At 40.1% G+C, this 27,975-nt stretch overlaps 1 protein-coding gene across 1 annotated transcript in view; it reads left to right on the forward strand.

The window, feature by feature from the left end:
- PPP1R9A (protein phosphatase 1 regulatory subunit 9A) overlaps nucleotides 1-27,975 on the forward strand; it is a 147,146-nt gene that overhangs the window by 64,737 nt on the left and 54,434 nt on the right. Inside the window, 3 exon segments of the mRNA XM_086614686.1 lie at nucleotides 15,530-15,662; nucleotides 16,171-16,291; nucleotides 21,133-21,237. Coding sequence (XP_086470812.1) covers nucleotides 15,530-15,662; nucleotides 16,171-16,291; nucleotides 21,133-21,237 — 359 coding nt within the window.

Genomic DNA, 27,975 nt, shown 5'->3' on the forward strand with positions numbered 1-27,975 from the left:
AACTGGTCCATGTCCTTCTTATGTTGGGGACTCCAGAACTGGATGCAATATTCCAAGTGAGGTCTCACGAGGGCAGAGTAGAGGGGGAGAATCACCTCCCTCGGCCTGCTGGCCACGCTCCTCTTGATGCAGCCCAGGATGCGGTTGGCCTTCTGGGCCGCAAGAGCACATTGCCGGCTCATGTTGAGCTTCTTGTCCACCAGCACTCCCAAGTCCTTCTCCTCAGGGCTGCTCTCGATCCATTCTCCGCCCAGTCTGTATTTGTGCCTGGGATTGCCATGACCCAGATGTAGGACCTTGCACTTGGCCTGGTTAAACTTCATGAGGTTGGTACGGGCCCACCTCTCCAGCCTGTCGAGGTCCCTCTGGATGGCATCCCTCCCTTCCAGCGTGTCGATGGCACCACACAGCTTGGCGTCATCAGCAAACTTGCTGAGGGTGCACTCCATGCCACTGTCCACGTCACCGACAAAGATGCTGAAGAGGACCGGGCCCAACACGGACCCCTGAGGGACGCCACTCGTGACCGGTCTCCACTTGGACATCGAGCTGTTGACTACTACTCTCTGAGTGCAGCAACTCTGAGTCTTTCTGAGTATAATGTTTCTTAGTAGAATGTAACAGAATTTCCCACGGTCATCTTAAGACCGTGGGACTGTCTTTATTTGGTAATCCAATCTTAATTAAAGAATTAATTAAGTAAGAATTTATCATTAAAAAAATGCAAGCATTTCTCCATTGAAGATTTTTATATGAACTTAGTTATTGTGAAGGTGATGGTGGGACAGCTTTAGAGATTCAGAAAGGCTCACACTGTGGTCTGGAATGGAAGTGCATTTGCTTATGGTGCCTCGATCCGAGGCAGGGCTGTAAAGTCGTCTGGGTTCTGGCACTGGAAATCCTTCTTGCTGGCTCCCTCAGTTTTTGCTGCATCTGCAGCAGTATCGGCAAGATTGCTAATTAGTGCCAAACGCAGTAGCTGCTAGGAATGAGACAAGGCATATGAGAGAGTCATAAAAATCTTCAGGGTAGTTGCAACTTTGCACCTCAAAAAAGCAGAATAGGATTTGTATTGATGAAATAATACTGAGCAAATTGGACACCAAGTCAGACTGTTTCCACCTAACTCTTTTCTTCCACCTCTGCTCTCTTCTGTGCTTTAAGTAAAGAGATAGATAGCAATGTGTGCTATTTATAGTACATTTATATATATATTATTTATATATATATATAAAAGCATTGTATTAATTTTGCTCAGTTTATAAAATAGTTGGATGAATTATCTGTGTAATTTATTCAGCAAATCTTCGAAGTTAATGCCTATGATCACTTTTTTGGTGCCCTTTTATTCCTTTGAATTATTTTCTTAACAGTTCTGACATCTGTAAATGAATAAAATGAATTGCCTGTGAGGGTTGTTTTTTTTTGTAGATTCATTTTTAGTGAATATGCAGGTTACACAATTTATCTCTGGTGCGATTTATTTCAAATAGAAATAATAATGTTTTATGAATAGTCAATATTTTGTTTCAGGTTCTCTGAGAACATTTGTGGTGGTTTTACTCTGTGTTTGGACATCTTGACTTGTAGGCTGAGGGACAGTGAGATTGCTGGGAGAAGAAACACTGAAGTGTTGATTCATGGTGACATTGCTACTGTATGGCAGTCTGTACTAATTGGTACCAGAAGCAGCATTTACTCTTGGCTAGCTCATGTGTCACACTGTTGAAGACAGAAGAAAAATAGCACCATCAGCTATGATATAAATTGGCAGCAACGCAAGGAAATGCTGCAGCAGATTCAGGAATAAATGTCGAGGGACAGAAATTGCGACTTTGCTTTGTGCCCTCGTTTCCATTTAAACTTGTTTAGACACCACAAGTCCAGAGTCAAGGCTGTACTGTATTGTAATTTATTTGTCAAACTGGGCTCACCACAAACATTCTTGTTTGCATGTTTATTTTCATGTTCAAAGATACAATGAGTTCTTTAGCATGCTGGTTTGTTACCTTGGCAATAGGGTCGCTTGCCAAAAGAGTGATAAAATATATCTGCTGTCACATTGGAAGCAGATTTTCTGCTTAGATATTATTGTTGATATTTTTACAGTTTTTTGTGTAGCGTGGCTATAGATGTGCTCTCATACGCTTTCTTCTTGTGCTGCTTCTTCGTTCTGCTGGCTGGAGACACTCCCAAGGTGTAGGCAAATGTTTTTACTTTGCCCTTAAACAAAAGTGCAGTTACAGTCAGCTAAAGCCATTCGGGTTTAAAGGTCAGTACGGCACTGCTGTAGGCAGTAACATGTTAAATTGCTCTACCTAGATCTCTAACCTGTCTGGGATCTGTGAAAGAAGTCTGGCAGGAGAGACTTTCTGAGGAACCTTGACCTTTATGGGAATGCAATACAGTGGAGCTCGTCTCTTGGCTCTTCCTCCTGCAATTGTCAACCTACAGTCGTGAAAAATGCAAGGGAATTTTTTCCTCATTTTTGTTCTCTGCTGCTAAATTGTGGATTATTGACCAAAAATAGACAGTAGAGGATTTAAACAATTGCAAAGTAAATTTTTGGCAGTAACTTCCAGTAATACAAAGTAGAGGTTAAAAAAAGGCAAGGTCAGGGCAAAGGAATTATTTTCCTGTGAGGTACACAGAACTTAAAAAGTCTCCTTGGGATTCATATATGATCAGTGAGACTCTGGGGAGTCTTCTATTCATTTTTAGTCATTTTTTAGTCATTTATTTGTCTCATTATACTGTTGCTTCCAAGCTGCTGCATTACAAAAACCACCCCACTGCCAAAGAAAATTTAGATCCAGATCTGCAAAACGTATCAAACGGAATTCAGTGAAAAATCATTTAGCATGTGCCATTAACTTAAGAGAAAAAAACAGACAGTATTGGAATTTCACACTTGTAATAATGACAAAAAAAAAATAGTGAGAAGGACAGAAAGAAAAAAATCTCACAGAACTGTAGCCAGTCACTATATGCAAAAAAAGCGGGAATATTCAGGTAAGACTATTCAGGTATCTTTGTCAACTCCAGGTTTCAGTGCATCATTTTACTATTTTACTGCTTTCTAAAACAGAACTGAGACACAGCAACCCTAATAGCTGTGGAAGTTGTCATTTCATGCGAGCCGTGTTTCGATACCAGTGAATCTTTTTAAGTCTGAGCAGAATAAGCAAGTTGAGTTACTTAGATCGCCTTTCAGCAGAAGGTAAGTCTGATGTTCAGACAACTCTACAGAGGGTTCCATGCTGAAAGCGTGGAAAATGAGTTTAATATTTGATAAATATTCTCAAACTTTTTGTTTTGAAGTAATTCAATATTTGCCAATGAGTGAACTGTTTGGGTTTATAGGGTTGCCATGGGAAAAGAGATTTAAGTTTTTCCAGGATTGGTTTAGAGGCATATTTTCCCTCAACAACACAGAGGCCATGATTTGTTGCCTGTGTAGTTAAGAAAGAGAAGATTCGTGTCGTCTGTGTTTCTCATGACATGATGTTCCTGGAGTTTCACGTGAGTAGGATTGCTACTCCAAAGGACAAGCCTGCTCTATGAGGACTCACACCCATGGGAGACAGTTCAGTCTCCGCTTTTCATTGTTTCACTGTGCACTAGATCAAGACTGTGAACAAGGACACTGGATGTTGTATAATGAAGAGTCCTTAGTGTTTATGAGACCAGCATTGCATTTTGTATAGCTTCTTAAGTATATAAGTATGAATTTGTTTTAGAATCATAGAATGGTTAGAGTTGGAAGGGACCTCAAAGATCATCTAGTTCCAAACTCCCTACCATGGGCAGGGAAACCCTCCACTACACCAGGTTGCCCAAAGCCTCATCCAACCTGGCCTTGAACACTTCCAGGGATGGGGCATCTACAACTTCTCTGGGCAACCTCTTCCACTGCCTCACCACCCTCTGAGTGAAAAATTTTTTCCTTATATCTAATCTAAATATGCCCTCTTTCAGTTTAAAGCCATTGCCCTTGTCCTATCACTGCACGCCCTTGTAAAAAATCCCTCTCCAGCTCAAAGGAAATGATCTTGTTCTCAAGTCCCTTAAAAAGTATGACGAGATGGTGGTGCAGGGTTACAGTCTCACTTGTTTGCAACAGGCTTTGGACCCTAAGTCCACCCTAAATGGATGCAGCATGGGAAAGTTCGCATTCTGCTGCTGCAAAGTTTATTCTAGTCAAAGTTACAGCCTATGAGAAATTCCCTTTCAGCAGCAGTTTGCTGTCACTGAAAGTACTTGGAGTAACTCATTCTTGAAATGCAGGACACTCTTTCCCCCCACCCCCTCCACCCCCCAGCCCCCCACACCCCCGATTTTGAACTGCTGTTGGCAGGAGTGGTGGGGCAGGCTGCGTCTCAGATGGTTTTGTTTTGTTAAACGCTTCATTGAAGTATTCTCCCAGTGCTCCTTGCTTTGCAGAGATCTCATGTTCCAAAGCCTCTGAAAGAGGAGCATTGCTTGGCAATGGCTTTGAGTGTAATTAGCAGGTGACTGGAGATGATGCATGTCGGGGTAGCCTTAGACTGGATCAGTGATACACACTGTTGCAGAGAAAGGAGGCAGAGGCTTTGAAAAATACACTACATTAAAAAAGGAAAGGTGAAGTCAAAGGGCTATCTATTCCTCCCCATGAAGGAGGCAGCAGCTCTGCTGGATCACCTATGGAGTCAAATGAGAGCTGATGTCTGGAGAACTGGGGTTTCTCAGAACTCGTCTGATTTTTTAAGACTTGAACTGCTGGATTTTTTGTTTTCGAGATTGGATGTTTTCAAAACGGAAAGAATCGCTTCGTAAAGAGTGAGGAAAACTCACTTTAAGAAAAGTGCATCTTTTATCTCCTCATGGGTCCTCCTTAGAGTAGCACACACAATATAGAATGTTTTCAGCTGAGAGTGTTACTTAGTACTTTAAAATTTTTGTCTTCTACTTTTTTATGTAAGTAAAAATTTAACTTACCTTCAAGGAGCAAGATTTTAGATAGCACTAATACGAAAACTTAGTATTTTAAGATCTTAATTTCGTTTGTCATATAACGTTCATCCATAATGACACAATATTAGCCAAGTAATGATCAGGAAAATTTTTATGTTCTTAGAAAGACTCTGTAAGAGCAGATCTATGTTTACTTTGGTTTTACTGTTCAGCACTAGGGCTTATTTTCACTTGCTAGTTACTCTGACCCGTCTTAATTAAAAGTAACAGTATGAATTTTTCACATGGGACATACATCATTTCCAGCAACACTGATTTTGCATTTTTCTGATACGTGGACAAGTAGTGACATAAATTGTAACAGAACTAGTACATCAGCAATAAAACTAGTACAATCTGAATAAATAATAAATAGTAGGGTAAATAATTTCACTGATTCTAGAAAATTATTTAATAAAAACACGTATTTTTAAAGAAAACACAACTGAAACTGAGCCAAGTAGCAATAAGATGGGGTAAAAATCTGATTTGTACATAGAAAATTTGAGATGACAAACAGAAGTCTGAAAATTTGAACTTTTACTTGATTTCGGGTGCTAAAGCCACATTTTTATATCGGTATGTAATGTTGAGCTACATAGAGTTTAAAATGCTCAGGTAAGGAATTTTGTAGTAGAAGAGTGATTCGATGTGCTGCTATACATTGGTGCATCCTTCTTGGAACAACTCAAGTGTTCTAGCTGGATTACTTTCAGTCCCTGCAGCCTGTCCAAGCTGAAGCAGTAAGACCTTCTGATTTACAGTAGTGAACACAGTGTAGAGGTCAAAGAGAGTAGGCAGGTAGGTCTTCTCATCATACCTTACCTCTGTGCCAGGTAAAATCATGGAACAGATTCTCCTGGTAGCTGTACTAGGCACATAAAAAATAACCAAGTGGTTGGTGACAGCCAACATGGCTTCACTAGGGGCAAGTCATGCCTGACTAATTTAGTGGCCTTCTACGACAAAGCTACAGCGCTGGTTGACATGGGTAAAGCAATGGATGTCATTTTCCTGGACTTGTACAAGGCATTTGACACTGTCCCACATAACATCCTTGTCTCTAAAATGGAGAGACATGGATTTGACAGATGGACCACTCAGTGGATAAAGAACTGGCTGGATGGTCGCACTCAAAAGAGTTGTGGTCAATGGTTCAATGTCTACATGGAGACCAGTGTCAAGCGGTGTTCCTCAGGGGTCTGTTGTGGGTCCAGTGCTGTTCAGCATCTTTGTCAGCGACACGGATGACGGCACTGAGTGCACCCTCAGTAAGTTTGCCGACGACACCAAGCTGTGTGGTGCCGTGGACTCACTTGAGGGAAGAGATGCCATCCAGAGGGACCTTGATAGGCTTGAGAAATGGCCAGTGCAAACTGCCTGAGCTTCAACAAGTCAAAATGCGAGGTCCTTCACCTGAGTCGGGCCAATCCTGGGCACACATACAAACTGGGCACAGAGTGGGTTGAGAGTAGCCCTGAAGAGAAGGATTTGGGGGTGTTTATAGATGAGAAGCTCAACATGAGCCAGCAGTGCGCTTGTGCGGCCCAGAAGGCCAACCGCATTCTGGGATGTATCGAGAGAAGCATGGTCAGCAGGTCAAGAGAAGTGATTCTCCCCCTTTACTCTGCTCTTGTGAGACTCCACCTCGAATACTGCATCCAGTTCTGGTGTCCCCACCATAAGAGAGACATAGATCTGTTGGAGCGTGTTCAGAGGAGGGCCACAAAGATGATCCAGGGGCTGGAGCACCTCTGCTACGAGGACAGGTTGCGGGAGCTGGGATTGTTCAGCCTTGAAAAGAGAAGACTTTGGGGAGACCTAATAGCTGCCTTCCAATACCTGAAGGGAACTTACAGGAAGGCTGGGGAGGGACTTTTTCCAAGAGTGTCCACTGATAGGACAAGGGGAAATGGGTTTAAGTTGAAGGAGAACAGATTTAGATTAGATCTTAGGAAGAAATTCTTCAGTACGAGGGTGGTGAGACTTTGGAATAAATTGCCCAGAGAAGTTGTGGATGCCCCCTCCCTGGAGGTGTTCAAGGCCAGGTTGGACGGAGCCTTGAGTAGCCTGATCTAGTTGAGAGGCGTTCCTGCCCATGACAGGGAAGTTGGATTAGATGATCTCTAAGGACCCTTCCAGCCTATGCCATTCTATGATTCTGTGATTCTATGATCATTTGTACCAGGAGATTTCCATCTTTGGGCCTCAATCTGCACTGTATAAAATTTAAGATACTGGTTTCAGTGAAATGAGCTTGAAAGTGCAGTCTGCCTGGCTGTTTAACTGCCTATACTGACAAGCAAAACCATTGTTGTGTCACAGACCTAATATAAGACTAGATAGATGGAAGAAATTTTTTACAGTGGGGGTGGTGAAACACTGCAACAGGTTGCCCAGGTTGGTGGTAGGTGCCCCATCCCTGGGAACATTCAAGGTGAGGTTGGATGGAGCTCTGAGCAACCTGGCCTAGTTGAAGATGTCCCTGCTTATTGCAGGGGGAGTTGGACTAGATGACCTTTAAAGGCCCCTTCCAACCCAAACTATTCTATGATTCTATGAATGCATGTGATTATTCCATGCATTTTAATGCATGTGTCCCACCAAACAGTGAAACTGCGGCACAGTTTGGGGTTAGCATCAGTTGAGTGCTTCTCCCCGTAGACAGGCCATATGCAGGACGTGCTGCAGTGGACAGGGCTATATGGATGCAAGCTGAGATGTGTCGGCATTGCTGCAGGACAGTAACACTGCGGGTTTTTACTAGACATGATCGTCATGACTGTGCCAACAGACAGAAGACTTGGTAGTATGTGCTAGTTATCTAAAACAAAAATATCTGGAGATAGTGTTTTCCAGTTTGTGTCAACAAATTGAACAGTTTGGTTGTGCGTGGCAACAGTTGAAGTTGCTCGTGTTCTGTGTCAGAAGAGATCTCTCTGGGATGGAGAAGTCTAGGGCCCAGATGCTTTCAGGATTTCAGAAACTAAAATCTGCTGTGCAGTTCTTTTTGCTGGAGTTTCAGGCCACTTAAACCAGATCTTTCTCCTACAGAGCTTTCTGAGGGAAACCCCAGGCTTGGTTTGGTGTTAGACAATCAGTTTCTTTTAATATTGCAACTGTCTTATTCCCATCTGTGTCTCATCCCTGCAATTGCTTCTTGGGAAGATTTGTCTCCTTGGTGCTTCCCTGCTGAAGCGTTAGTGACAGCTGATGCCCACGCAGCCTTTAGGGGAGTGCGAAGCCAGGAAAGCTGGAGGAAGCCTGTGGTGACTCCTCCTCACTGACTCACTCCCTTTGACTGTGACAAAGCGACCACATTGCGGAGAAAAGATTCTTTAAAAAAGAAGTCACCTATTTCAGATGTTGTCAGAGCTTCCCCTCCTCCCTGAATCTACACTGTAGAGAGACTTGTCAAGCAGCAGATAATGAAGGGTCAAACTGATTTTTTTCCTCTCATTTATCATCTTGAGCACAGCTGGAGAGTTATCCTCAGTGCTGTGCCTGCCCTCTTGCCCTTGTGGGGTGCAGTGCAGTACTCCTCAAAACTGCTTGTGCTTCTAAGTACAACACTGCAGGTCAGTGTCGTGTCTATGAACATGTCTGATTCTTCCTATGGCTGCTTTTATGGCTCTTCCTCACTCATCTCCCCACAAGAGAATTTTTCATCATTAGTGGAGGAAGCCCTGGAGTCCGGTTTAGTATATTCAAAACAAGAGATTGAAAAACTTCTCTGAAGAAATTGGCAGCTACCTTGCAAACATACCTGTTCCTCCTCACAGAGGGTAGGGAGGTGCTATTGCATACTGCTCTAGACCTAAAGACTTCTCTAGACTGAGAAAATACTGAAGGTGTCATCCACTACTTGTAACGTTTTTCTGAATGTCCTATGTCCAAACCACTTACTTAGCCACTAGGTTTCCTTATTTGGATTCTTGGTAACAATCACAACAAAACTTGTCAGAAATTCAGGCTGTTACTGTAGTTAATAATAATGCTTCTGATACAAACTATTTATGACTTCCATCCATGTCTGCATTAAAGACAACCTCTGGGTTTTTGTATTTCCCAAAGTCAACACGGTATATGTGGCAGAATCAGCCAAAAGAAATTGTTATTACTGCCATTATAATTAAGGTTGCTGAAGGATGCGTCCATGGTGTCAGTTTGATTAGTTCTCTTTAGTGTTTGCACATTCTGTTTTCTCCCGGTTTCAGTCCAGGACAGACTAGTTTATTGACCTGGAGAAGAAAATGGATGATAGGAAAGATTAGAGTTTGTGCTCTAAGGTCCACACTTTCCAAATACGGACACTGTCTGAGCTAGGTTTTGTTCCCTCCACATGAGAGAACCCTCTGTCACCCTACTCAGCAAATACACTGCACACCCTGGAAATGACTTACAAAAAAATAAAACTATACAGTGTTTCTGTAATTACTCACCTTCCTGCATTGGATGTTTGCACAGTAATGAAGTACGGCCAGAAGAAGACTTGATCATTCTCAGGGCTTCTCACTCAGATACACAGAGAGATGACCCCGTTTGGTTGCTACTGCTGTCTGCAAAGAAGGCGTGGAACAAAGGTGTTCCAAAATTTTAAAGTTTTAAAAATGGCACACAAGGATAATACCAATTATCACTCTGATGGAGCTTGTCCTGTGTACTAGAGGAATCATCACACGCTAAAGCAGTGAGCATCAGATGTTCCTCTGAGAAGCCACATTCAGACCCTTTACAGTATGTGGCTGCTCTTTCTGGAACCATGGCTCCATACAAGACTCAGGAAGCCCAGATTCTTGCCTTGGTCTTGCCTTGGTAGCTGTGAAAAACGGAGAGGATTTTGGATCATCCTGAGGCTAATAACATTGCTTTTTTTGCCCGCAAGTGTGCCTGAAAATCTCAGTTCTCCATAATGGGACAGGTGGTGCCTGTGATAAGTGTCTTTGGTTGTTCTTGTCCAAGAATGGTGATGAAAGGAAAAGCAGAAGTAGATAGATTGTTGTGCAGGTTTAAGGAGAGATATCAGCTATGTTTACTGATCACGCAAACAATACCAGTCTCCTTTGCTGTCAGGAACCATTCTCTGCTCATTGACAACTCTGCGTCAGCTAGAGAATACTTCTGAAGATTAAGCAATAATGTCAAGCTTAGCTTGTTGGTGGCCACCAGCCAGCACATATAGTAATGTCAGTGATGGGGTCGGGAGCACAGGTTGTAATGACCACTCCATGGCCATGTGTCCCTTTCAAAGTGGCCTCTAGCAAACTAGGGTTACCTAGTTATTCAGTTTACCCTGAATTTTCAGAAGTAAACAAATGTTGGGGAAAAGTAGTAGTTTATTGGTCTTACATGGCATCATTGTGGTGAGGTAGTGGCTGTGATGCCTGTTCCCCTTCCCAGAGTGGATGTCAGAGGCATGAATTGCTGGCAAACATTCACTGTAAGTGCGTGTGCCATTTTTTGCAGCGCTGCTTTCCTGTACATGGTGATCCATCCCACTCAGATGGCCGGGTTGGATTTTACGTGCTGTTTTTACTTTCTGAACAGAGGCATGAGGAGCAGGCATTATGACAGCAGTATCAATAGTGGGTGGAAAGCATGCTTTCATAATTGGTATTACACAGTCATCACTAGCATACATTGGCTGTGGCCCCTGGCGTGGAATGACCTGGTGTACTCAAGAATTGCTTATGAAGAGAGGCTATTTGTATGTGTTAGACTTGAGTAACTGAAGGCGTGGTAGAACAGCTATTGCAACAAGGTGTCGTCCACCAATACGCAGCTCCTGCGTGGTTCTTTCTCTTTAGGACCACCAGTCATTGGAGGAGTAAAACGCACGGACAGCAAGGCAGGCAGCAGCAGCGGAGCCTGGAATGAGGTCTTATTCCTTAGCACAACTTGCAAACACACTATAGGTGTATGCAGCATATACTCTATATGTTTGGGACTTTCTTAACACATCAGATGAGACAGTTTTTATGTTGCAGAGTTTACAGTATGCAACACTAATAACATGGTTAATGTATCACCAAGCAGTGTTGCCTCTGGGGAGGATAGCCCATGTGCTTCTTCGGAGTTCATCTCCATTCTGACTTCCTTAAAAAAAGAAAGAGCTGTCACTACCTACTTGTTACTGCCAGCAAAATTCTTTAAAGGTTCTTGTTAGTTGAGAGCTATGAAAAATGCCCCAAACTTGTAAAACTTTTACTTTTTCCAAGAATAATCAATTTCTGTCTGCTGTTGTATTTTTCTGGTCTTATTCATAAAATGAAGTATTATAACCCAAATGTGGTGGTGGTTTGTTTTTTTTTTGCATTAGAGACTGCAACATATTTTAATAGTTAGTGACATGTCTTTTCCACATTGTGCTCTGTCACTGCTCCCTGAAAGGGAAGCAAGTAATCATGTATGTGTACGTATGATTTCCCTGGGGGTGCCAGTAATACCTGCTTCTTTGATTGTATAGTTTGTCATTATTTTGGTGCTGGATGAATCACTGATGATGCTTTTTCTTTCACTTTAGAGAAGACAGAAGTATGTTCTGTTAACAGCAGCATTGGAGTGAGCCTGTCAGTTATTCAGGGTTTGTTTTGATGTACACATTGAGTGTTGGTATCCATTGGGTCATCACTGCTGTTGGTGGCTTTTTATTTCCTCTGTTGCTGGATTACAAGTGCTGTTGTAAATCCTAATAAAAGTCACAGGTGAATTCCATGGCACCTTTTTTTTTAAAAAAAAAAATACTTGGAAAGGTACAACCAGAGACTAAGATGTATTGGATTTTCCCAAAAAAGAGCTTTCTGTAAGTAGTGGCTCAGTAGACTACTGTAGTGGGTACTTGGACAGTGTGGCAGCAAAACCAAATCCGTGAAATCACAGGGAATGGGAGAATTCCCGTGACTCTGAAGTCCTGCACCCATCTAGGAAACACAGCAGCAACAGACTTGGTGAAGTAGGTCTGCTTAAGTTAAGCTTACCTTGAGGAAAAAGTTATAACTGCTTATTTTATTTTTAGCAAAGTAAAATCTTGAGTGGCAGTTCTCATGACTGTACTGAGCAAGCAGTTCGTTACTATGGTGGATAGACTGTTTCATAAAGAAAGAAAATTTCCAAGCACAAATTTTCTTTTTTCCATTTTGATACTCCAGAGATTCATTTAATAGAATCAGTCAACCATTAAATGTGATCATGCAAAATGAGGTAAATGACATACAAGAATATCCTCCTCCTTCCCCTAGTCAAAAAACATGTTGAAGGCAGTGGGCAAGTCATATGACCAGCGTATAAAAGATGGTGAGTTAACGCCAGGTAGAAATGTACACCATTTTACCTTGATGCTATCAGTGATTCTACAAGCTCAGATCGAATGCTTAGGTAAGATGATAGATAAGAGTGGCATGATATATTTGGAGACATAATGATAACGGTATTCACCACCAGCAGTATCTTTAGTTCCCTTCTTGTGTGCAAATCTTAATATTCCAAAGCAGTGAGCAAGATCCAAGAAGCTGTCTCTTCTGTCTAATGTGATTCAAGACAGACCATTCCAAACAAGAAGTCAGTATGTGATTTGCTACTTTGAAAGAAAATTATCCTGAAGCATATCCAGTCACTTTGCAACAAATCTGAAGTCAGTATGTGATTTGCTACTTTGAAAGAAAATTATCCTGAAGCATATCCAGTCACTTTGCAACAAATCTGAAACTGCTGCCACAATATACTAATGCCAGTCTTTGAACAAAAGGAAAACATGATGAAAAAGAATCCAGAAATAGATATATTTGTTTTGTGACATAATTTTTCTCTGTACCTCAGCCTCATCTATTCTTTGTCTCCAGCAAGCAATATCTATCTTCCTCTCTCGCCATCCTTCAATGGCTGGTGTCTGTATCTCCATTTTCCTTGATAACATCTGTCTCTGTTCCACATTTGAAACACAGGTCTCTCTTGTCATGTTGATAAATGTGACAATCCAAGCTAAACTCATAGCTGTTGTTTTTAACCTTTACTGGCTTGCATGACTGCTGCATTTCAGACCTAAAAGTTTGGGGTCAAACCTTAGCTCAATGATGTTTTAGTTGGGTCTAGCTCTGCTGATTGGTCCTTATTTTGCTTGGTGTCAGCATGAATGAGATTGGGTTTAGATATGGAAGCCTTAGTGGGCATTGTCACCTTTGACAGCAAACAACAGAGAAGGAGTTAGCTGCCAGGAGAGGTTACCCACCAGCCTGTGGCAGGGTTTTGCGTTGCTGTTGAGTGGGCTCTTCTGACTGGTTTGATCTATTCTTGTGTCAGGGCGGAGATGGTTGTCATCAATCAAAAGATAAATGGGATGGTCTTCCGTCTCGTACCTGCTTCTTTTTCACTACATATAGGCTAACATCATTAGATCTGCAGATTGTTTTCTAACTTGATATGACCTACATAGAAAACCATGTTCATGATTCTTCCTGCATTCAAGTGTTTTAAGAAGCAGCAGGCAGGGGTACATAACATGAAGAAGGCTTTATCTTGTGTAAAAGAGGTCTGTGAAAGACGTGGAGTAACAAGAGACTTTTCAGAACACCTGTCAGGCTGTTGAGCAGGCATGGAGACCACCTTGTTTTCTATTTTAACTGGGAGTTCAGACACCCAATGGGATTAACAACAGGAGCAGAAATCAATACATTGTTCAAGGCCTTTGCAAAATACTTGACACGGATGCAGTTACTACGTCCATAAACAGAAGCGTAGGGAAGGAGCTGAAGGGTATCACTTACATTTTGAAGGAGTTGGCTGTTCGCACGATTTCTCCATTTGTGTGTTGCATGTCCAGAACTTGCATATAGATTTTGCAGGTTATTTTAGACTAAGTAAATTGTTATATTTCCTTATGCTTATTTCTGCATCAGTTCCTTTTCTCCAATCTTATGCATACTAAAGTAGCATAAAATGTTCAGCAGCGTTGGACAGTGTTAATATGTGACTTTACTTAACTCTTGGATATATTTATGAAGGCTTCTTGGGAATACGATTTAGTTAAAACAGACATTTTCTTGCAGCAATATCACTAAAAAATCAGTGTGAGCTATGTTTATGGATTCTTGTAAAGTGTTTATCATCTCAGTTTTCTTGGAAGAGGCCATTTTTTAAGTGTTTCACATAGACATGAAATAGAGGAGTTGAAATTTCCATGGAGCGACTAACGTCTCTTCTGCTTTGACCACTATATATAAAGTTGAGATGTTTTTGCAGTAGCTTTCTGGTAGCCATAACAGAGTTACTATACTTAACGATAGTGTTGCATAGTATTTTTGTATTGCAACTTTAATATATTTACTATTTAAAAGAAATTAATGTGCACTAACAGCTTTTGGGGCAGGTGGGACCTCAGGTGGAAATGAGCTCAGCTCCTGGCATTGCACTGGACAGCAAGCTGGCATGCTTTCTCTGGGGGCAGTTGTTAAGGAGCCTCCAAGCAAGGCTATAAGAGAGCAGGCTTCTTGAGAGCTTCTGAATATGCATGTAGCTACGTAGCATGGTGCGATGTTTTATGTTGTAGGGGAAACAATGATATAGAAAATCATGGCTACCTAATTGTGTCTTCTGTAGGGTGCCTGTGAAAAAGGAGGAAATACGAGAGCTTGTTTTCCTTTATTTGAAGTAATGAACATGATATAATGCATGGGACTGAAGTTCAATAAAATTATTACCACTGATAATGGGTGTTCTTTCATTATTGCCAAATGTGGACAGTTAAGTGAATTAAGCTGGCAAACTGACCTCTAAAATCTGAAAACAGGCTTTTCCTGCCTGTTTGAAGTTAATGAACGTCTGAAAAATCTCTGATTGAGGGCCATGTTCAGGTTGAAGGTATAATAAAAAGTAGAGTAAATAATATAATCGGGTTAATGCAATCAATGTTAAATTACTGGTTTAATGCTGAAACAAAGCTGCAAACCTGGTAACCTTAAAAACCACTCATGGCTGTGTATATCACTCTCCTAATGTTAAGTTAGTACATAGTATGGAGTGTAATCTCCAATGGTATCCATAGGTGGCATAAATGTAGATTAGTACTCTTCAGGTCAAATGTAGATTAGTACTCTTCAGGTCTGGTTTTGGTTAGATGAAAGCAAACTGGAACTTCATTAGGAATAGGGACTGAAACATAGATTGTATACAGATCATCATTTCACTGTATTTGCTTTTCATGTCTGTGAATCTTTACTGTTAATCCATTCTTAATAAGTTGAAGTACGTGTTTTAAATATTGAAATGTATAGGCCAACTTAGTCATTCAGGTTCACCTGTGTTTATAATCACAAACAATAAAATATTTTATACTCAATTGACTTTTGCTATCATACTTTTGCTTTATTTTAATGAAAAAGCACAAATTTTAAAACCTGAAATTTGAATGAACACAAGAAATTTGTCTTGTAAAAGCCTTTTCAAACTCTGCAACATCTCAGGACAAAATCAGTAGCTATTTTCATAAGTTGGCAGTCTTTCTGGAGTAGTTGGTTGAGTGATTTTTGATCTGTTTCTACAGGTTTTCAATACATATTCCAATGAAGACTATGACAGGAGAAATGATGAAGTTGACCCAGTGGCTGCATCAGCTGAATATGAACTTGAGAAGCGTGTGGAAAAGCTGGAGCTCTTCCCAGTTGAACTAGAAAAAGGTATGGAGTCTGTGTGCCATTTCCGATTCCTGTGGCGCTGGTCTAAAAGTCCGAGGAGGTTCATACATACCTACAGAGCCTATCTTGAATTTCCGTGAATCTGTTGTAGTCACCTTGGCTTTTTGGATTTCAAGAATTGTTTGATAAGGAATTAAAGCAGTTCAGAGACATGCAATTCTTTATGTCCCTAAGGGAATTGTTTTGTGTCACCCCATTAACACATGATTTTACACAGTATTTGATGCAATGTTTTCATTCTCCACTGGAAGAGTAAAAATCTTGATTGTTGTTCTGAGCTTCTGTAAGAATGAAGGTGATATCTCGTAAGGGTGAAGGTGATATTTTTTTGTGTGTAATTAAAATGGTAGAATAATAAAGTTTTTTAAAGGAAGCAGAAGGATAATAATGTTACTGACATGGAAAACCAAGAGGAAGCAAAGCCTAAATGTTTATCTACCAAACAACTATATAAATCAAATGTAAGAAATTTCTACTTGCCTTTTCACAGATGAAGATGGACTTGGCATAAGCATTATTGGAATGGGAGTCGGAGCAGATGCAGGCCTTGAAAAACTGGGAATATTTGTCAAAACAGTAACAGAAGGTGGGGCAGCAGAAAGAGATGGCAGGTAAACTAGACTCAGTATTGGGAAATTTTCCCAGCAATAGTTATTATGAATTATTATTTTCATAGGAAGGTGTTGTTCACTTAATGTATGTCATGATAACTCAAAGCTGTAAAATTCGCAGACTTCATTGGTAAGGTCTGAATACCTGATGTGGTTATGAGAAGACAGCAGTTCAGTGCTCTGAGTTTAAACTGTTTAATGAAAACAGATTTGCCAAAGACGTGTTAAAGACTACTGGAAACCCAGATGCTTTAGCAATGAGTAAAGCTAGAGATTCCAAATGGTATATCACTTTTGAAGGTGATTTAGATTTTACAGATGTTGACCTCCCACGTGTTCTTTTGGCTTCAAACTAGCTTTAAACAATCAGTACTTACGAAAAAGAATTCTGCTCAACATTAGATTAGGAAAATAATTAGTGTATCTGAATGTTTAAACTCTTATTAAATACACCTCCTTTCAAGCTTGCTAACACAGGCTGTTACTTTGTATTTCTGATTATCATAGTCTTCTGCTCGGAAGTTCAGTTTTCACCCTACAGCACTGAAACTACACTAATCAATTGGAAGAGGAAGCTGTACCATAAACCTTGCCCACTAAACAAATGAACTGGTGTTTGTAGTCTTACATGATGCTCATATAAAACCTGGTTGCTTCTAGAATTGCTTGCTTGGTATGCGCAGTTCAAAGAATTCCTTTGAACATACAATATTTCCTATCATATGGGACAGACTTATCTGTGTATTACACAATACCTTCCACAAGCAGGCCAATGATTCTCATTAAAAGTTAGAAAAGCACTTCACTATGTAGTCATTTAATAATAAAAAGTATTCTTAAGCATCTTCCAACCCATATGATTTGGTTTTTTGTCCCAGTGCATACCTTTTGTAAATTTGCATGCAAATAAAATACTACTTACCTCATACATTAGCAATTAAGTCTACCTATATGCCTTCTCTACTTCTGTTTTTATCCATTAGTAATGTGTTACATTAGTAACAACACCAAACATGAACATAGGTAAACAGTGTAAGAATAAACTTTAAAAGGTTGATCCTCTCTTCTAAAAGCTGTATTTTAACATGTTCCTTATCGATGAACACCTCTAGCTTTTCGGCCAGGCAAAAGGTTGTTCTGCTGTGGAAACCCCACAGAAGTGAAGTCAGAAGGCGCTACATAGCAGGGGTTTGATGAGTTTGATAACATTGTTCTGAAACTACTGAAGTATACAGTCTCCCAAATTGAACTTGCAGATGTCTTTACAGATCTTGGAAATAATATATCAGGTTAAAGGTGAAGTATTGATTTATCACAGGCTTAAAAATTATGAAGGGAAGTGAAGAAGCTGACACCTTAAGGTGTCATTACTTCATCCATTACTTCAAATTTAAGTGAACGTTTTTCTGAAGGGTATGCTTGGGCTCAGCCAGAAAGCTTTAAGCTTACGACTGGCATTGTGTGTGACATTTCTCTGGTTGAAAATTGGAGTTGCTCACTACTGCTCTATGATGATCTGTATTTTCTGTTCCTCTCATTATTCACATGTTTGAGTGGGCTACAGAAGTTAATGTTCAATCACAAGCCACTTCTTTCATTTCCCTAGATGGCATCTGAAAGGAGCTTGTCAGCTGAGAAAAAATAATATCTTTCTTTGACCATTCTTATATTTGTCTTGATTTGTGTGTTGTTCGTTTTGCACTGACTGAATGTTCAGTCAGCTGAGAAATAGCCCTTTGATTTTCTCTTTCAGAGCCTGACTGATCATTCACTTGGGAAAGGGATATGTAATCCTCTCAGTCAGGAGCAGCCAGTTCTGCAATAAAATGCATCAACTGTAAAGCGTCCTGTTAACTTCATCTTTGTGAAAAGCCTAGTTAATCATTAACACTGATAGCAAAACAAAGTCTCCTAACAGAAAATAAAACTATATTCAGTAGTTGCATCAGATATTCTGAATAACTACATAGCAATTTTCAAGCAGGCTCTCTGAAACTACAATTTAAAGCATTACAATATCTGCAGGATAATTCCCATCTTTTATTGAAAGACCCATCATATCATGATATAAAGTACTTGCCTCCTGTGGAAACCCAAAATCTGTGCAAAGGGGTTTCTCAGTGATTGAGTACCCCTGGCTTGATTCATGCTGCTGCAAACAAACAGGTAGTGTTTAGCTGTCATATGAAAAGGCGTTGTGTGGCATTATTTAACCAAGGAGGGTACTTCAAGATGAGTCCAAGGCAAGCATGTTTGTAAGTAATGATAGATTATTAATAATGTGTGAAATATAAAATAAGTCATTAGACTCAATATGAAAAATAAAATCTTTACTTGGAAGAATTCTTAGCTTCTTCTTTCAAGTGATGGTGGTGATGAGTCATTTACATTTTACAGTTTTTTTGTGATATTGAGAACAGTTTTGAAACGTTACTCAGTTCTTAACTTAGAAAATACTCTGAACTTTGTCTCTGCACAGGTTAAATTTTTCAGTTCATCATACAGAGCAGTAATTATGAAAATAATATGTCCAACTTTAGTTAGTTCATTTCTGTAGTTGCTACTTCACTGAAGCGCTGCTTCACATAGCAAAAGATTTAAGTCATGGCCATTAGAAAATGTCAGAAGAATTACCAGTTTCATTAATGATAAAAGCAGTTAAACCTCTATAATTCAGGCTTTGCTGACCTGAGCCTGATTTTTCGTTCATGTTTGAAATTAGATTTGAGACAGAGGATGCCTAGAGCTCCTGATGAAGGGAGCTGTAAAGGGGCTAAGGTTCCCCAGAGAACATGACTATGAGAATATTTTGGTCTAGATGGTGCTTGGCGTGGCTTGTCTGGGGAGTTAGGGCTAGGCAGCAGGTACAGAGCTGCGGTGGGAGTAAGGCTGGAGAAGGGGTGCCCAAGGAAGAGGAAGGCGGCCAGGAGAATATGGCTGTAAGAGTATTTTGGTCTGAACAGTATAGAATGTGCATGGCAACAGGCAGGAAACTTCATTTTTAATTACATCTGTATATAATTTGAATAACAGCAATGTTAATTGTGTGTTGTTTGATGTGCATGTATGTTTCTATGTATGTTTACATATGGCTATAAAAATAAGAGTTGGAAATTGATTTAGGAGCTGTACAAACAAGAAAGGAGGAGGTGCAAAATAGACCTGAAGGACAAATGGAATCAGACTGAATTGCAGTAGATCAAGATAGAACTACTTACGAAACTGCAGGCAACAGTTCTCTGACGTGACGTTTCATCACCTGAAATACTGTGACTGTGTATCTGTATGAACACTGCTAGTCCACTGCATAGTGAATTATGTCAGTGTTGTAGCTAAGATACCATTACCAGAAAGGAATCTGTTCTTCAGCCATTTAGTTTTCAGCCAAGAGGGTGAGAGCATCCCCCACAGTAGGCAGAAACTTTTTAAACTTCTTTCCTTGGAACTCTTGTGGCCATCTGACTGCACTTAATGTTTGCTAAAGTAAAAAAAAAAAAATTACTGTATCAAAATACAATAAATATAAATGTGATTGATGTATTTATTAAATGCCTCAGTGAAAATTGAAATGAAGTTCTGAGGTTAAATGCCTGATATGCTTTTCAAGGTAGGTGTTTGTAGGCTATCGTGAAGATCATTATTTCAAAGTTTCTTATATACAGAAGGGAGATTCTGCCCAGAAAACAGTGACGTTCTGTGGTGCGAGGCTGCCAAAGAATAATCTTTCTAACTCATCAGTGGAGTCCAAAGAACTGAAGATACTGCTTGAACTCATGTAGCCTCAGACTTGACAGTGAAATTAATGCTCCCAGTCAAAATGTTGAGCCCTCTTTTGAAGCCTCTGTTGTTCTTTGAAAAGAAGTCCTATCACTAAGATATCCTAAGATACTAAATACCTTAATTTAGGTATTTTCATATAAATTAAATAAGATTTTTTCGTAACTGTTTCTTGGTTCCTTTGTAAACTGTATCGTTTGGATCAGTAACATCCATATAAGTACTTGAAAACTGCTCCCTTTGACTAGTTCTGAATATTGGAGTTTTTTTTCCCTTTCGAAACTGTAGGAGTTTGTGCATTTCTAGAGAACATTTTAATATAGCCGTTCTCTGTCCAAGCATTTGTAATCCAGATGGTTCCAAGGTCTGCTCTAGGTATTTTAGCAGTGCTTACTTCAGATAATAACAGCATACTTTTTATTCCACCTACTTTTCCTGCATCAAACAGTGCATCAACTGTTAATAGGTGTTTGGTTTGAAAGAGAGAGTCTTCGTTAAAACAGTCCAAGGCCTTATTATTGTGTGCAGCAAGATCATACTTACACTGGGAATTCATCTTTTTGGAGCAAGTTAGATGAAATATTTTAAGAGAGTAGGTCATAATTAAGTCTGATGCACAAGCTCTTTTCTCCACAGATGAGCAGGTTGTTTTAGTTAAATATCACATTTTTTTTCCATTAGCATGAAATACCAGAGCTCTGTCTTCTGCTGTTTTTCAGGACTGGCTTAGGAAAGAATGATACAAGAACTGTTCAAATACCTCATTTAATTTAAGTCATATGACAATTTCAAGAGTTCGTGTTGCTGTATTTATGTACAAGAAAAGTTACTGGATGATCGATGCAATTAATTGTAATAGTAACTTTCATGCTGGATTTATGAGATGTCTGTGTGCAAGGAATGATGCTTTTTTTTGTATTTACCTGAATTGTTTCATGACCATGTTTGTGTTTGAAGTTTTTTTTTAATTTAAACTAAAAAAAAATCTCTATATGCAAAGTGTTGCTGAAAATTCTCCAAGAATTCTCAGAATTATTTGTATGTTTGTGTTTTTTCCCTGAAAGGATCCAAGTGAATGACCAGATTGTAGAAGTTGATGGCATCAGTCTAGTTGGCGTTACACAAAATTTTGCTGCAACTGTTCTTAGAAATACCAAAGGGAAAGTCAGGTGAGTATTTTAGAAGAAAAAAAATGTGATTGAATGCTTAAGATTACCCAGCTTCTTTCACAGGAGTGTCAATATGCCAAGGTGGAAGCAGAGTTCTTTGTTCTTTGGCCTCTTTGTGCCTTCTCTACTTTTGTGTCGGAACAGGGATGAGCTTATAGGGATGAGGATTACAGATTTTTGTTTTGGCTTAGACTTTTAAAATATGACTAGTGAAAGAAGCTGAAATTGCACACAGGAGACAACTCGTCACTGGTATAGATCTCTACGGACCTCAAACTGTTTCTATCAGCTGGAATTAGGAAAGCCATGGGTGTTGGTCAGATGGAAACTCTGCTGCCACTGATCTCGTCCGTGCTCTTCCGCTGGCAAGACTGGCTACATTACTGCCTCAGGGTTGGAGGAGTAAGGTTGTGAGCACACCAGCGCTTCCAGAGGCACCTCAGCACAGAGGAGAAGAGAGTGCTGGATGCAGTAAAGTTTCCAAATTGAGGAGATTAACATCCTAGTATTAATTCATTGAGCTGAGTCCGTGCACTATCTCTGGGTTTCTGTCTGTTCCTATGCTGCAGTTCATTAAAGTACATCCCTGTAAAAATCCATAAAATAATGAATAGGCTAGAAAATGTAACATATACCGCAAGTAAAATTCTAAACTAATATAGGTACAAGGCTGTAAAATGTTTGTAAATTGGTAAGAACAGTATTTCCCTAGAAATGAACTGATTTGCCATTTAAAAACCTGTGCAGTTGCGTAGCTTTTTCTTTAATAGCTTGTTAAGTTCAGCAAAGATTTAACTCTACAAAATAAATCCAAAAATATCTTTGGCATATTGCAAAGCAACAGGCATTCTGTAGTCACCCTTTGGTTCTTTCTCAAAATCCTCTGCAGTGAATACAGCTGAATTCTTTAACTAGTGAGTTCAGGGCTGACTTCTTTTGAACCATGACTAAACTGCTGGTGGTAATATATGCAGTACCCCTCAGACGGTGGTGTTTTATGCAGGCGTGCATATTGCCGCAATAATTCCATATCTGTTCCCACGCAACATTAAGGAATAATGTTGGGATGTAGATTCTAAAGAGTCTTGGGGAGGTTTTATTTGAAAGAGATTATTTAGGAAAAAAGTTACTAGACATTGTAATTATAGGTGAATATATTTTTTGTGTAACGTTTACAGTTTTAGCTACATCAGTACTATTTCTGCAAAGACTCACACATGTTGTGAGTGTTCCTACTGAGTTAACTATAAAAATGAGTATGTACTTAGTAGGTTTTCTGCAGAGTTGGGACGTTCGAACATAAAATCCTTATGACAGAGAATAATGTCTTCCTGTGTTTTAGTACATAAAGCAAATGCTATGTATATTTTTTGTGTTTGGTGTTTTAGCTCAAAAAAAAAAAAAAAAGAAAGTGCTCACATAAAACGTGTATAATATACAATTTATAACCGGCTTAGTTCGTGTAATTATTATTGCATAAGTTACAGAATAGAATACTTGCTTCCATGGAAAAATAATGGGTTTGGAGGAAGGAGGAAACATAAAATTATTTTCATACAGCATGCTCCCAGAATCTTCTCTCTGGAAGTAAATTACCATCAGACTGGTTGCAGTCTGGACCCTTTTGTCGTAAAATAGTGGACTGTAAAGAGTATTTCTTCATTGTTGTTGAGCTCACGTTGTCAAGTGTGCTAGGTATCCTGTGCACAGGGATCATTGGCTTCTGGCAGGTCTCATTTATCAAGGAGAGATGCTTCTACATTTTCCTTGTAAGTAAGCTTAAGATATTGAGCTTTCATGGGAAAAATGACTCAATGCAGTAGTGTCATAAGCAGATTTATAGCCCCATTAAAATATTGTATTAAAAATAAAATTAAACATAAATTATTATGTGAATTATAATAATTAACTACATTATTAAATAAAACAGATGTATAAGTATCTATATGCATACTGCTATACTGCGTGTTTAGCAGGCTCTTACTAATGTTATGTCTTCTTAGAAGAAAGGAATGGGTAAAATTTGGTGCAACTGCCTCTATTTTTGCTTCACTTCATGGAATAAAACCTCAGAAAGGCTACTTTTCAGCTTTATGCAGGCCAGATGAGAAATGCCTGGGGTTTTTTCCTGGTTTCTGGTAAGCTGGGAGCGAGACTTGATGAGATGGCTAAGTATTGTGTGGCACAGGCTCCTACCCGGCTTCTGGCTGGGTCCTGGAGTGCTGAGCTGTCTGATATTCTGCTGGCGCTGGTGAACTGTGTTGGTTTTAGCTGCTCAAAATCAGAAATGGTTCCAGAAAGCTGTTTTTTGGAGACAGAGATTTCAGGATACTTGGCATTTTGGCTTCACTGTAGATTTAAACGTTTGTTTGTAAAGTAAGCAAGAGCTACTACTGGAGAATTTAGATATAAAAGAGAATGATGTATTTTTATCTTGCTGCCTGTGATTCCTTTCTTGTGTGACACAAGAGCCCTGCCTGCTGCTTGTTTTGTGGAGAGGACGATTGTCTTCTGTCAGATCCTCTTTCTCACTTAGGCCTGTGTTAGAGCTGGGATGGAGAAATCCCTCGTCTCTACCCTGTTTGGCAGACAGTGCTCACCTCTGCCCTTGAACTGCTCCAGAACCTTAGGGACAACATAAGAGGATCTTCTGGGGCAAAATTCCTCGCTTGCCCTCGACCATCAGCTCCTGCCTGTTGGCAGTGCTGGGAGTGATGCTACTGACCTTTGAGTGCACCATTCCCGTGGCAGCTGCCATTAATGATCCACATCACTTTGGGAGGCAGGAGCAGTGGAAAAGGTTGTTGCTATATAAATACCTTCTGCCGTTCCTGCGGTGGGTGTCCCAGCTGAACTGGAAGTGTGTAGGTCATGTACAGTCGCACATCTCACCTGATTCAAGGCAAGGCAATTTCACAAATCCTTCTTTCACAGGAGAAGTCACGTACATACTTCCTCGCATGTCTGCTGTTTAACAATGTCCGTTCAGTGGATTTTATAGAACTGCTTTAGTAAGAATTGTTGTCTTTGTGATCATAGCATAAACCGTGTGTTCCTTTCTTCTTCTCGGTGTCATGTACGCGCAGAGAATTGTGTGTGTTTCACTGGCATGACTTCACGTTTATAACTCACAGCATTACATACACACCGTCATTTTGTCCTTAATCTAGTCAAAGTGCATGCTCGTTTTTGTAGCAGGGTTTATTATGTGAGATCAGTTGCAAAGAAAGGACATTCGTGAACAGAATGACATTAAAGCTGCTTCTTAATTCTTTGCAATAAATGCAGTCAATACCTCTTCAGGGAGCTTGCATAATAGCAATACTTAGTGATTTATTTTTCTCCTTTGAGCCTTCTGAGCACTTTGAATGATCCTGACAGTGGAAGTCGTTGACCTAGAATAGATTTTTGCAATGTTTCTACCAGAAAAATATATCCAGACTGTCTGTAGCTGACAAGTAAGGAATCTGTGAAAATGAAGACACAGCTTTTACCTTTTGAACTGTTCTAGGTGAGGGTGAGAGGAGGGAAAAGGAGAGCTAATATAAGCATCTATGGTTATTTTATCCGCTGTTTGAAGTATTAGACTATTCAGAAGAGTTGTCATACCGTAATGGAAGATCATTGACCCAACCAATTTGGCTTCTCCAATGATAATCAATTCAATTATTCTTTCTTATAATGTTTTATAGGAAGATAATCAACACACACCAGATGTACACTGGTAGCCTGAGACAAAGGAAGGAGAGGGAATTCTTTTCATAATCCCAGCTGGCAATCAGCTTCTGTTTTCAGGGATGAGAATTAGTGTCCTCGTGACTCTAATCTGGCAAATACAACTGTGAATGCTATTTCAGTTGATGTAAATATCAAGTCCTCTTCATAACTATTTAGTTTACTAATGTCTCACATTAGCGGATTTCAGAATTTGATTATATACAGGAGAGATTTTCCTTTGAAGTATGTGCTGGTTTTCAATTTTGTTGAGTGTTACCCCTGCTCTGAGATTAATGGATCAGTCAGAGGGCAGCACCAGACTAATATCATTAATTGTTCTGTGCTGCTTGTGACCCCATTTAGGATGTAATCCATCAACTTGAAGTTTGCAAGCGATGCCTACAGTCTTAGAGGATAAGAAGGCAGCTTGACAGTGGGAATCCTATCCTGTCATGGAGCTTCTCCTATGTTGTTTTGCCTCATAGTTTGCAGTATCCTCATGGACTGTGGTGCTGAGTACCAGACCTGAACTTCTTTGAAGTTGCTTGGGTAATGCTGAGCTTCTGCGACTCCACTCTTTTCCTCTGTTCTTCATCATAATGAAAGGGTGCTAGGGAACCCTCATGCAGCTCTGGGAAGGGCAGGGTCCCAGGAAGGGCAGACAGGGTTCTGGGAAGTCTTACTTACTGTATTGGTAAGTAGAAGGGATCTTGCGTGAGAGAGATTCACCAGAAAATCCCAGTCCTTCATAGGCTGCTTATATGCTTTTATCATTCATTATTGCTTTCCTCTGAAAGGCTTCTTTTAAGAAAGTTAACCAAATTCAGTATTTTACTGGAGAGGTAATACATTTTAAATTCTGTGTCCTCCTTCCATATCCTGTCTTCTTTAATGTGACTAAGCATTTTCTCAGCTTTCCAAACTGTTGCTAGGCACTGAGCGGATGCTGTCATGGTGCTTTCTGAGTCAGTTCTTGAGTTTTCAGGGAACCACATACAACCTGTGTTTAGTTTCTCATGATTTGCACCACCTTGAAAGTTAACTGTATTAATTCTGACCTACCAGTGAGTTTACCATTTTTCATTTAATTGAAGTCTGATGAAGTGCCTCAGTCTTCTCATCTTAATAAAGAATCTAAATAATTAGTTAGCAAATTTTGCCATGTTTAATTAATCTTCAAGATCATTGAAGAGTAGATTCTAAAAATAGCAGTGTAACTGTCAAATCCTAGAGCTTTCCATTGTTAACTGTTCTCCGTTCTAATAAAGAATCGTTTATTACCATTTTGTGTTTTTTCTTATCTGGATGGTTATAATTCAAAGCAGAGTTTTGTCTCAACTCCCACTCCCAGTTCACAGCCTAATTTCTTTCTCTCTTACTGTACTGCAAATGTGATCTTTCAGACAAAAATGAAGTTTTAACTTTTTTTTAGATAGCTTTTATACAAGGAGCAGTTAAAGGGCAAGTAAAAATATTTGCTTCTTAATTAACATCAACTTGATATCTCATTTATTGCTTCTTCAGCTAATTCCTCACACTGTCTTGAGCTGATTTTTTTCTGGAAAATATACTATCTCAGAAAACAGCATTTGTATGCCTGATTTTAGTTTTGTTTAACATCACAACATCTGGAAAGATAATTTATACCATCGTGCCTATGCATGCACTAACACAATACAGAGGACAGATGAGGTCAACCGCAGAATGTAGCCAGTAGCAGTATATCCCAGTGGGAATGCTGTTTGCTCACAGTAACAGTGAACAGCATCGCTTTATTTTTGCGACTCCTTCCCTTAGATAACCATCTTCTCTTCTTCCAGTGCACATGCCCGTGCAGATTTTCTCCTGCTCTTTCTTACTTTCCCTACCTGTGCTCTCACCCTATGAAACAGCTGTGCCTTTAAACATTTGCAGGCATTCTCCATCCTGCAGATCAACGTTGTGGAAGAGGTGGAAGAGACTTATACTTCTTCCTAGTCATGAGTAATGAGACAGGAGCCAAAAGCAAAAGATACCACCTTCTATGTCTGATTCAGAAAGCTGGATTATATTGTCTTTTTTTTCTGGCTGGGGGTGATAGTTTTGTTCTTCCTTTCCTTGTCTGTTTCTTATTCCTTGAATCCAAATGCCAGAGCTGAGGAGAGAAAAAGAAGAGGAAAGAAAAGCCTTTTGCTCTGTGGTGCTGATTGCCAAGCTGGGACTTTATGAAGGACTGCTTAAAAAGCAATGTGTGCTTGGTGCACATTCTGCTTCTTTGATGAACTTGAATCATGGACATGGCAGAAACTAAATTTGTGGTGCCCTGTACCAAAATAGCGTGAATTTCTCCTGCTCATTCCACTGTGGTTATACTAAAGATTATGTAGTAGGAGCTGGTTTCTTCTTTCTGGTCTCCACCAAGAACTCCTACAAGGACTGGTAGTCATTCAAGAAGACTACCAGGAGTAGCGTGCCAAACTTAATGTGAAAAATTACTTGTGAGCAGTGTGATCACTTAGCACTGGTGAGACGAGACTGTGTTCATCACTGCTTTGCTGGTTTATATTCCTTGGCTGTGCCTGTTGCAGTAGGTGAACTGTGCCTCGGACTGTTCTTTGGCACTGAGCCCAGCTGGCACCAGAGTGGTCAGTGCTCATACCGTTAAACTGTCTTAGCCTTCAGAGTAGGGTGGCCATATCCAAATTGTCCGTTGGAAACATCCCAGCTAACGCCCAGCCTTTGCTAACTCTTGGACCGTGTCTGAGTATTATAACATTTAACATCTATTAGCATCTATTTAACATCTTTGTTGGAGACATGGACAGTGGGATTGAGTGCACCCTCAGCAAGTTTGCGGATGACACCAAGTTGTGTGGTGTTGTGGACACGCTGGGGGGAAGGGATGCCATCCAGAGAGACCTTGACAGGCTGGAGAGGTGGGCCTGTGAGAACCTCATGAAGTTCAACAAGGCCAAGTGCAAGGTCCTGCACGTGGGTCGGGGCAATCCCAAGCACAAGTACAGACTGGACGGAGAATGGATT

The sequence above is a fragment of the Tauraco erythrolophus genome, chromosome 7 (assembly GCF_009769465.1).
Source record: "Tauraco erythrolophus isolate bTauEry1 chromosome 7, bTauEry1.pri, whole genome shotgun sequence".
In the NCBI taxonomy this organism is placed as follows: domain Eukaryota; kingdom Metazoa; phylum Chordata; class Aves; order Musophagiformes; family Musophagidae; genus Tauraco; species Tauraco erythrolophus.